Here is a 12,428-nt window from a genome sequence, read left to right as displayed (position 1 = left end):
AGGGGTGGGGGTGGGTGGGTGGGGGACTGGGGGGGGGGAGTGTATTGGGGACTTTTTGGATAGCATTGGAAATGTAATTGAGGAAATTACCTAATAAAAAAAAATAAAAAAAAAAAATAAAAAAAAAAAAGAAATCCTCTAGGAAAATTCTACAGCTGATAAACATTTTCAGCAAAGGAGCAGGATACAAAATTAATACGCAAAAGTCATTAGTTTTCTCATATGCAAATGTCAAACAGAACAGACTGAGAAAAAGTCAGATACTTTCACAATAGCCTGGAAAAAAATATCACGGGGTAACTAACGAACCAAGTTAGAGACTTGTAGAACCAGTGTGTTATTAGCATTAAAACAGACATGTTGATCAATCCATTCAAATTGCAGACCCAGACAGAAGACCTATGGATACCTGAATGTTGACAAAGACACAAAACAAACAAACAAACTGGAGAAAGACCAGAATCTTCTTTGAATGGTACTGGTACACTTGGATGACTGCATGTAGAATGCAGATAGGTCCATATTTATCACCTTTCACAAACCTCAACGCCAAATGAGTTAAGAATCCCAATGTAAGACCTGGTACCCTAGATCTTATAGGTGGAAAAATGGAGACTAGTCTTAAACTCATCAGCACGGAAAAGACTTTCTGAATAGCACACCAATGACATAGGCACTAAGGACAACATTCAATGAATAGGACCTCATGAAGCTGAAGATACTCAGTTTGGCAAATGGTATCATCCTTTAGGTAAACAGCAGGCTGCAGAGTTGGAAACAATCTTTGTACAGCCAATAGAGCAGTGGTTCTCAATCTATGGGTGGCAACCCCTTTGGGGGAGTTGAACGACCTTTCCACAGGAGTCACCTATGACCGTCCTACATATCAGATGTTTACATTATGATCGTAGCAACAAAAGTAATTTCATGGTTGGGGTCATCACAACCTAAAGAACTGTATTGAAGGGTCACAGCATTAGGAAGTTTGAGATACACTGCAATAGGAATATATAAAATACATATAAAGAATTAAAAAAAAAAAACCTGCCATCAAGAAAAATAGTCCAGTTTTAAAAATGGGCTACAGAACTAAGCAGAAAGTTCTCAAGAAGAAACACAGATGGCTGAGGAACAAAGATATTGAACATCCTTACTCATTAGAGAACTGTCATTAAAACTACTTTGAGATTGAGTGGCCAAATTAATGACCAAAATCAATAACACAAATGACAGTTCATGTTGGTGATGATATGGGGGAAGGGGAAATCTTACTTATTGCTGGTGGGAGTGCAAGTTTGTACAGTCACTATAGAAATTAGTGTGGTGGTGTTACGGTAAATCTCCAACCCAAATATGCTCCAGCAATGAAAACATGACACAGTTAATATGAATACATGCTGTGCGCCTAGATTGGGCAGATCTACCGCTATACTACCATCTTCCACATCTATGAGACCCCTTAGAACTTGCTGTTTCTCCAGGCCATGTGCTTCTGTTCAGCTTTTCTTCGTCTTCCTCCTCCTCTGCATCATCTCCCTCTTCCATTTTCTTCTCTGTCCACACCTTCTGCTCCACCTTCCCTTTTATCTGCCCAATCATCAGCTGTCCCTTATTTTACAAATTAAGGTGGGAGGCAGGTTTACCGGAAATCACCTGAGTGCTGACTCCTGTTTGCAGCCACTCACTGGAGAATGGAATTAACATCATATATAATTAGCCCCAGAGCTGTCCACAACATTTCCCCCTTTCTGTCCAATTAAAAGACTATTTTATCTCAGATATAATTGAACATAACTGTAATTATTTTGTAATTTATAAAGTACAGGAGACCTAACACCCAGCCCATCATCTTTGTTATTAAATAGAACCTCTGTCATCTATCCTTACTTAAAGACTATAGTTCTATACCTGGCTATGTCTTGTCTTTAGATTGAATGCCATCTGAAAACCATCCTCTCAAATCTGTTTCTCTCAAAGTATAAAGCCTGGGTTGGCTAAGAGACTATGTAGTTTTTCAACCCCATCAGAAATCCAAGAATGACTGATTTCAACTGAAAATATATAGGAAGCCTAACACAGCTTCCAAAATTTAGCCAATTTATAGAAACTGCTGATCACTTGGACAGTGCCTTACTTCAACACGATGGAGCGTCAGTCTTCAGCCTACTGGCCAAGGTCATCTGACAGACTTAGAGAAACGGGAATATTAAGGACTAGCCTACTCTGTCTCTGCAGAGTCAAGCTGTCCTAACCTGTAATTGTGTCCTTTCTTTGGACAGTTATTATGTCTGTAGATGAAAAGGCAGTTCTTGCCTAGTGGCTGTTTTCACCACAATTGGAGTAACTCAAAGATGCTCAGTTTCTTCTTTGAATCCAAGGCAGGGAAAACTGTCAGGAGCAGACTTGTCTCAACCACAACTGAATAAATCATCATTAAATGTCACATTCTGTGGACTTCTGATGTTTTTGAAAACCATCTATCTATGTGAAGTAATCTAGACTGTTGTCTGTTAACTACTCTCAGCCATTTCTAGTTAAATAACTGAGCACGCCCTAACAATGAACTACGAGCCATGAATTTCCTATTCGGCTCTTAACTCACAGGCTTAAACACCTCAGAACTATTATAATAACAACAATAGAAGGACTGGGTCTAAGCCCTGTACTTCAAAATTTTCAGTATCAAAGACAACCTATAATAATCACCCCTAGCCCCAAAGCTTAGGGAACTGGGATGATGACTCTTCATAACTTCTTCGAGCTGAATATGAGCATTGAGATATTTTTGAAGGGAGGGGAAAGGTTAGGGAAATGGGGGAGTTTGTTGGCCTTAAGAAGGCCACACCAATGATTGTATTAGTCTCTGATGTCTGTGTCCTGACTGGATACAGATGAAAAACCAAGACATCAAGAGTTCAGGCAGGTCAGTTCAGTATGTCTGACGATGAAATTCACCAAGGCTGTATATTCTGTAATATATAAATCTCAAAACAAAATTTTAGTATCATCAAGATAACCTTTTTGTTTGATTCTCTGGAATCTAGTTCTCAGGGGGGTCTTCCTCTATCAGATCTGATCCATAGAACTCTGGAAGGTGTAAATACCTTAATCACCTTGTCCAAAAACACTAAGACAAAAAAACCTTTCCCCCAAATCAGCATATCCTTCAGCCGTAACCAGGAAAACCTGTGGCTTGCCCTCTGTCCCAGAGGAACAATAAAACAACCACAATACTCAAAATCACACACATTTTAACCTATTTAGGCCTTTCTAATTTGTCATGTCAGGATTTAAACCCAAAATTTCCATGGGGCCCACATTAGACTGAATATGAGTCTCCTGCATGGTGGTTCCTCGGGAAGCTGGGAATCGATCTACCTCAAGGTCCAGCCATACCATTCTTGGGATGTAAAGGACTAGACACCCAGTTCTGTAGATCCTTGCTCATCCATTTTCACCTATGCTTTATTCACAGTAACTAAGAAATAAGAACAATCTAATTTTCCTTCAATTGAAAATAGATAATGAAAATGTGGTGCATACATACTATGGAATACTATTCAGATGTAAAGAAAAATGAACTTTGCAGATAAATGGGTAGAACTAGAAAAAGATGATATTGAATCAGGTAACCTAGAAAGATACATGAAAGATAAGTTCTCTCACTGGAGGTCTCTAGCTCCAAATCTTCATATGCAAGTTACCTGTAGTAAGTACAGAAACCAGGAAAGTAAAACAGAACCATTTGCAGACTAGAGAGGCTGGGGAACAACAGAGAGGGAATGGCAGGGATTCACGTCATCTGATCGGGGAAATAGGAAAGGAGGGCTCTTTAGGAAGAGGGAAGGAGGGATGGGGGAAGAGGATGAAAATGATCTGAAAGGAGGCTCTTTATGGAGGGGAAGTAATATAAAAGGAAGGTGAAATAACAATGATGACTGAAAAAGCTACTCAGAAACATACTATTAACTATTCATCTGGAAAAAATCTATAATACATGTAATTGTGTATACTAATATCATATATAGTTTTAATGAACTTTTCTTATATAGGTTAATGGTGCTCCCTTCAAGAGCCAAAGACCACCTCACAAATATCAGGCATGAGAAACACTCTTTTGAATTGTTGACCAGAACTGTCCAAGACACTCCTAAACTATTCAACCTGTTGTTATTGTCCTTGGTTGTTTCCCAGAGATAGAAGGTAAATTCTTTTGCTGAAGACACCATGTACTTCAGAAACAGAGCCCAGAGACCCTTGAACTTCAGCTGACCTGAATCCCTCCTTTTTCTGAGGACTAGTTTTCATGGAACCAGTAGGCATCATGTAAGCTTCTAAATAATAGACCCAACCAACAGTCTTACCCAGCTATAATGCCCACGAACTACATCAGCAATGAGCATGGCAAGATAACCCTAATGGTGCAATGCTGACACACTACCTTGGCAGTAACCAACAGTCCTCTACTTGTTCTTAAGACTTGCTCAGCAAGAGAGAAACCATGCCTGGTACTGGACACCTAGTTAACTTCTAAGTACTAGTGACTCCACAGTTGTTAGAGGGAAATCCACAACCAGTACTTTCTTTTTTTTTATTAGATATTTTCTTCATTTACATTTCAAATGCTATCCCCAGAGCCCCCCATACCCTCTCCCTGCCCTGCTCCCCAACCCACCCACTCCAGCTTCCTGGCCCCGGCATTCCCCTGTACTGGGGCATATGATCTTCACAATACCAAGGGCCTCTCCTCCCATTGATGGCCGACTAGGCCATCCTCTGCTACATATGCAGCTAGAGACACAGCTCTTGGGGGTGTACTGGTTAGTTCATACCGTTGCTCCTCCTATAGGGTTGCAGACCCCTTTAGCTCCTTGGGTACTTTCTCTAGCTCCTCCATTAGGGGCCCTATTTTCCATCCAATAGATGACTGTGAGCATCCACTTCTGTATTTGCCAGGCATTGGCATAGACTCACAAGAGAGAGCTATGTCAGGGTCCTGTCAGCAAAGTCTTTCTGGAATATGCAATAGTGTCTGTGTTTGGTGGTTGTATATGAAATGGACCCCTGGATGGGGCAGTCTCTGGATGGTCATTCCTTCCGTCTTAGCTCCGAACTTTGTCTCTGTAACTCCTTCCATGGGTATTTTGTTCCTCATTCTAAGAAGGAACAACGTATCCACACTTTGGTCTTCCTTCTTCTTGCATTTCATGTGTTTTGCAAATTGTATCTTGGATATTCTAAGTTTCTGGGCTAATATCCCCTTATCAGTGAGTGCATATCATGTGTGTTCTTTTGTGATTCACAACCACTACTTTCTTAAACCAGCATAATCACCAACAATCTATAAACATTTGTCTTTATACTCACAGTTTAGTGTAGTCCTCACCTCTCATCAAGGAAACTTCTCTTTCTCATACATGGAGATCACTACAGAAAACCACAACCCATCAATAAGCAACATTGTAGAGCCTAGTCCCAGTGGATACATCTACAAACACTCCCAACCCAGGGCTTACAGAACTTGCAGAAAGGGTAGAAAGATTTTAAGAAGAGGATCCGGAAGTTTGCTGTGAGATGGTGTCTCTTAATAATGTCAGAAGCTACATTCATATAAGGCTTACCAACATGACTGCTCAAACATGATCTGAAAAAGAATGACATCAATGGACATGCCAGTGTGGGCAGGGAAAAGCCCACAGGGCCTCACTCAACCTTACAAAGGGCTATAGGCAACTGAAGGAAGATGGGAACTGCAGAGATGATCTTTCTTAGGGAAGAGCACAGCAACTGGCTGTCCAGTGTGAAAATGTGAACCCAGAAAACATACATGCAAGTAATGTTATACAGACTAAGCAGGTTATATTTAAGAATCTATCTACCTGTCTATCCATCCATCTGTGCATTTAGTAACTAATGAAAGAAGAGTCCATGAATTTGAAGAAGGAGAGGGATATAGGGGAGAGTCTGGAGGAAGGAAAGTAAAAGAAATTCTGGAATTATAATTTCAGATTTTTTCAAAAAGTTAAAAAATAATCACCTTGAAAGGATTTTTTTTTATTTTTGACCATGTATACATTTGGTTTCTTCAAAGCTTTACTTAAGCTGCAATTGACAAATACAGTTTGTGTATGTTGTACTCCAGAGGTAAAGGCAGCTGGATTATGAGGTTGAGGCCAGTCTAGGCCAGACCCTGTCTCAAAAACAAAAGATGTGTATGTTTATTATTAGACTATGTTTCTGATTTTTGTTTGTTTGTTTGTAACCCAGGCTTACTTTAAATTCGCTATGCAACCCAGGCTGGCCTTGAATTTTCCTGTCCCATCCTCCCAAGTGCTGGTATTACAGGCTTGACCAACATAATGTTTTGACATGTCCACATTGTAAAGTGATGAAATCAAACAGATTAAGACTTGCACCACTTCACATACTTGTTTTTGTATGTGTGCTGAGAACCTTTCCTACCTGCTCTCTTGACAGTTTTCATGCATGCTTAGTGGAAAGATGGGATGCACTCTCCTTGTCCAGCCTGCTCATTGGTCAGTTCCTTGCTACTCTGTTTCTGATCTTCAGGTTGGCTTATTTCTTAGCATGGTGTCCTCCAGGCACTGGGCTGGCTTTGTAATATAAAACCATTATGGGTTCTGAGTGTTGTCATGCACACTGTAAACTCAGCACTTGGGAAACTTAGGCAAGAGAATGGCTAAGCGTTTGATGTCAGTCTGTGTTACATAATGAGTTTAAATCCAGTCTGAGCTACATAGCAAGACACTGTCTCAGAAATAAACAGCAAGGGAAAAAAGCTTATAGAAGGAAGTGTCCTTTGGGTTTATGGTCTCAGACATATAGGACTCTTATCACAGTCATGGTAGGAAACATGGCAGCAGCAGTCAATGGTGCTGGAGCAATAGCCGACAGCTCACATCTCAATCCACAAACAAGAATAGAAAGTTAACTTAAAATGGCAGGAGTCTTCCTTCCTCAGAGCCATGCCTCTTAGTTCTCCCCGAACAGCCATGAACTGGAGACCAAGTGTTCAAATGCCAGAGATTTATGGGGAACATCTTATTCAAACTGCCACACTGGTATTATCAGTCTTTCATTCTAGATATATTTCGGGTGTGTGTGTGTGTGTGTGTGTGTGTGTGTGTGTGTGTGTGTGAGAGAGAGAGAGAGAGAGAGAGAGAGAGAGAGAGAGAGAGAGAGAGACTTCCTTGATGACTAGCAAAGTTGAATACTCCTTTCTCATTTGTTAAATTTCTGCCTGGTTACGTGGTGGTCTTTTTTTCCTATTGGGTTTTCTGCTTTTTTCTTAAATTGGTCTTTTTTATATTCTGATATGAGACTTTTGGTTCTGTATGTACATTATGAGTTGAGTTGAAAATAATTTCTTCTACTCTATAATGTTGCCTGAGCCTTTTAGTGGTATCTTTTGAGGAATAAATAATTCTTTTGTTTGTTTGAGACAGGGTTTCTCTGTGTAGCCCTGGCTATTCTGAACTCACCCTGTACACCAGGCTGGCATCAAACCTTGAGATCTACCTGCCTCTGCCTCCCAAGTGCTGGGATTAAAGGCTTGCGCCACCACTGCTCAATTAGAATAAAAAATTGTTACATTTAATGATATACAATGTATTCTTCTCTCACCTTTGGCTTAGGAGATCTATCCCTATTCCAACATTATAAAGGTCCTTTCTTACTTTTGTTGTTGTTGTTGATGTTGTTAGATCTATAGTTCAACTACAAATGGGCTCTGCATGTAATGTGATCTAGGCCATCATAGCTAGCTGTGACTGGCTTTCTTCCTCCCTCCTTCCCTCCCTCCCTCCCTCCCTCCCTCCCTTTCTTTCCTTCTTCTGCCCACTCAGCTGTCCAGTTGGCTTAGCCACATTTATTTTAAAGATTGTCCTTCCCTCACAGAATTGAGACCATGTATTCTGTGGTCCTCATGTGTTCTGTGATATTCACAAATGGCCATGTTTTTGTAGGTCTGCTTCTATTAGCATATTTTTCTGTCCTCTGAGAACACTATGCTAATTTTGAGTTTGTTAGGTTCTACAGTAAATTCTGCTATCTGAAGTCCAGGTCTTCCAGCTCTGTTGTTTTCAAGGCCTTGACTATCCTGTACCTTTTGCACATCCGATTGATATCTTCTTAATAACATCAAAATTGGTCTTAATCTTAACTGCATTTCTTTTGAATTTTCATGAAAATCTTACCATTCCTATTGTTTGCAATGCTATATTGAGGCCAATTCCTGATACCTTTTTATTCTTTATTAAGCAGTAGAATATAAAAAGAAAACATCTGTATCTATATTTCCTCTGTTTCACAAATACATACAAAAGGCTATATAATGGATATATAATGTCAGTAGGTAGAGGTGGGAAGAAAATGAGTAAGAATGTAAAGTCGCTTAAAGCCTATGATTACAGCACTGCTGAAGCAGGAGGGTTGTGCATCTGAGGGCAGCCAGTCTATAGAGTATAGCCCTCTCTGAGAAATAACCGGCCAACCGGCCAACCGGCCAACCGGCCAACCAGTCAACCAACTAGCCAACCATCCAGCCAACCATCCAGCCTACCAACCAGCCAACCAGCCAGCCAGCGAACCAACCAGCCAGCCACCCACCCACCTAAGGCAAAACAAAACCAAAACAGCCCAGCAACAACATGAAAGGATGTAGACTAAAGCAATGGATAAAGTTAATGGAGACTTGCCTTTTTGGTAGACAGAGCAGAAACTTTGCTATCAACTTTATTAGAGTCAAAAGAGAATTTTCCCCAGTCTTGACAGCTGAAGATGTGATTCCCCCTCGCCCCCCTGTTGACTTTTAAAGGCAGTATCTGATCTAGCAGTGCTTTGGGTAATATTTGAACATAATTCCAAACCCGTTTATCTAGACAGTTCTATAAAATACAAGGTGCAGTACAAATGTGTGTTTTTCTGATACTCTTGACTTGATAATGGGCTTCTTTTTATTAAAAGATAAGCTATGTATCACTCAAGTCACCATGGATTAATTTATTTGTTGGCAAGAACATGTATTTTTCCTTTAGGGTTGTCTATAGACTTTGAAAGACAGTGGGACCCAGGTTATTCGAGTTTGTGGTGTTCTTTATTACTGAGTAAGAACACTTTTGCCAGGTTTCATAATAAGTGTTTTTAGTTGCAGTATAAAATTTAATCCAAGAAACAGTCCCTTGCAATAGGATGTGTAGTTAACAAATCTTTACAAGTCTTTTTCACAAGTTTAAGATGATCATGTTTGAAATTATACAATCAAAAGTAAAGACTGTTTGAATATTTTACAACTGGCATTTCTGAAAGCTGAATGAAAATTGTAGAGGCAGTTTTATTATTTTATGATATTTACACTTTTGTTAGAATTTTGCGTTAAGGTTTGCCTATGAGCATTGCAACTAATTTCCCAAGTAAGGAGTAACTAGCTGTAGGAGCAACTCTGCACAAAGTATTAAGACTGAAATAAAATTAATTCAAATATTTCATACTTTTCTGTGTTCATTTTCAGGTTGAAGGTTTGAAACAAATGTGGAAAGATGTTCACCTCAGAGATAGGGGTTGTGGAAGAATGGCTGTCAGAATTTAAGGTAATAACAACTCTTCTAATACAGAAATTTTATCCTAAACAAATTTTGTCTGGGTTTAAATTCTAATGGTGTTTTTATATTTTATATGACCAACATGCTAAATGACCTGTGGGGAAAGAATGTTATATACTGTGTCGCAGTAGGGAGCACTTTATGCATAGTAATCTTTTTTGGACGATTAATTCCTTTTTCCCAAGTGACTCAAAGAGCTTATTCATCTGTTTATTCTCTTCCTTCCATGTGACATTACCATGGCCATGAATGTTGATGTCACTCTAGTGGCCATCAGTGACCCATTGTCAGAAATGAAGGGAAGTAGTGGAACTGGGCATGGTTGACAGATAGTACAAGGCAGCAAGGTATTTCCTTAATCTTCACCAAGAGGTCCTTTTCTAGAAGGCTGACCTAGGAGCTGGGATAGTAGAGTTAATCTTTGACTCATTGGTGAAGAAAATAAGCTTAGGCTTTGTGGTCTCATGAACTCTTCTCTATGGTAGCTAAACTGTATTCCTTAAGCCAGCTGGCTCTTTTCTCCTGTCCTCGTGGGGCACTTCATAATCCTAAATCACAGACATAAAGAGATTGGGCAGCAAATGTCATGTGGATTTTATCTGGACTAATGAGCCCAGACATCAGGGACAGATTTACAATCCAATAGCACTAAGTTTCCTGGCTTTCTGCAGGGAAGGAGATGATTGCCCAACAACAGTGACATCACCAAACAAAGGAAAAGATAAAATTTGGATAGCATTTGGAGAAGAGGCATTTTAGGTGAAATTTAAATAAAGCCATATTTTGATAGTTTCATACCAAAGCAGGACTGTGTGTAATGTAATGAGTTTTACATCTAGTCTGGACTTGCAAGTGGACTCAGGATCCTGCTGTCTTGGTCTGTGCTGGAAGCCAAGGCTTCTCCTCCTGGGCAGTGATTTAAACTCTCTGGACAAGAGGGGCATGTGTGGTTCTTACTGACACGTTCAGATGACAGAGTTTGGATGATGTGTGATTTCAGACAGGGATTCTCAGTAAGTAAGAGTACAGTAGTAGTCACTCAGAGGAGTTGTTCCTATACTCCAGTTGCTAAGCGACCATGGGAGAAGCTGTGCATCCTGTTAACTGCTGGCTTTATCTGCAGCTTTTGTCTAGTCCTCCTGAACACCAGATAGGCTTTGTTACTTTCTTAGAATCTATTGCCACCAACTGAGTGTGCTTCTTTGGACTTCTCAATTCACCACGAAGCAGTGTGGAATGTAGAAAAGTACACTGTTTGACACTTTTTGCAATTTTTAATATTTGGATTAAATATAATATGTACATCCCTCTTGTCAGATTTGTAATGGTCATTCAAGGAGTTTTTAAGCTTTTCCTCTTCTTCAAAGGTGTTTATATGTTTTGCATACATTGTCATGATTTCAGAGTGAGGGCCAGTTGATGGAACTTTTCAGCTTTAACTGTTGAGTACCATTTTTTTTTTTTTTTGGTAGACCATTCTTATGTCAAAGGTGGAAAAGCCAACATAGCCAGTTACTGATTTCTTAAGAATCACTTAAGGGGAGTGTGCAGACAAGAGTGTTAAATACTGGCCATGGGGGAGGGGGCAATGATTATGACAAATGTTTAAAACCATAGAGCCTGTGCTAGTTCTGTTTAGTTCACTTTGACACAAATGTAGTCATCTGAGTAGAGGAAACCTTGATTGAGAAAATGCCTCCATAAGATCAGGCTGTGGAATCAGGCCTGGTGGCTCATGCCTTTAATTCCAGCACTCAGAAAGCAAGAGGCAGGCAGATCTCTGTGAGTTCAAGGCCAGCCTGATCTACAAAGTGGGTTCCAGAATACCCAGGGCTACATAAAGAAACCCTGTCTCAAAAACCAAAATCCAACCCAAAACAAAAAAAAACTGGACTGTGGTTCAGTCTATAGAGAATTTTCTTAATTAGTTATTGATGGGGGAGAGCACAGCCCATTGTGAGTGGTGCTATCTCTGGACTGAATGCCCTGGGTTCTATAAGAAAACAGGCCGAGCAAACCATGTGGATCAAGCCAGTAAGAAGCATGTTTCCATGGCCTCTGCATCAGCTCCTGCCTCCATTTGGAAATGTAAGCCAAATAAACCTTTCCTCCCCAACTTGCTTTGGGTCGTGGTGTTTATCACAGAGATAGAAAACCCTAAGATAATGCCTATCTGCTAATTCTTTCCCATTCCTCCCGTAGTGCTCAGCTACCCAGGGAATGCGCTAGGGAGGACAGAGAGGGCAGGCTGCAGTATTGGCAGCTGTGTGTTCTGGTGTCTGAGGGAGCAGAGTGGTTGTCTGGTTAGCAAGAAGATGCAGAGGGGACTTGTACAAGAGCTGGCTGGAGAGGCTTCACTGGCAGATTAGTGCCATTGAATACATACGTACATATATTAGGGATATGAGAATTTGCTTTTGCTTTGTCTGAGAAAGGCACTGCAAAACCTGGAACGGAGATTGTCGATAAGAAATCAAGGAGTGGGGTTAGGCCAGAGTTGGAAGACTGGGTGGGAAGCATGGGTTCTAACGATGTGTCAGATACGCATGTGCATGTGTACATTTCTTGGTGCTGTGCTTAGACGACCTTGTAGGTAGTGCACCCTCTCGCATAGCAATATAGCAAGCACCAAGTCTTGCTTTACTAAATACTGTCTTCCACTAAAAGAAACTAAGAGTATGAAAACATAAAGGCTTCATCTAAGTAATGCTTTGTCATTAGGATGCATTGCTGTGGCCTATCAACATTTTGTAAAGTTTAAAAGTTTAATATAAAGATAAGGAAACTTTTCCAATGGGAGAGGGATTG

General features: G+C 40.2%; 1 protein-coding gene across 4 annotated transcripts in view; it reads left to right on the top strand.

Annotated features, from left to right (window-relative positions):
- Positions 1–12,428, top strand: part of Hycc1 (hyccin PI4KA lipid kinase complex subunit 1) — a 127,194-nt gene that overhangs the window by 22,075 nt on the left and 92,691 nt on the right. For all 4 annotated transcript variants that reach the window (XM_085836514.1, XM_021161836.3, XM_029477388.2 and 1 more), the window contains one exon: positions 9,530–9,608. In XM_085836514.1, the coding sequence (XP_085692640.1) occupies positions 9,558–9,608 (51 nt within the window). In that variant the 5' untranslated portion in view covers positions 9,530–9,557. The remainder of the gene's footprint in view (positions 1–9,529; positions 9,609–12,428) is intronic.

This window comes from Mus caroli, unplaced genomic scaffold (genome assembly GCF_978045245.1).
Source record: "Mus caroli unplaced genomic scaffold, Mus_caroli_1 scaffold_4, whole genome shotgun sequence".
NCBI classification, from domain to species: Eukaryota; Metazoa; Chordata; class Mammalia; order Rodentia; family Muridae; genus Mus; species Mus caroli.
The sequence above is the reverse complement of the archived record's forward strand: the minus strand, read 5'-3'. Positions and strand labels throughout refer to the sequence as shown.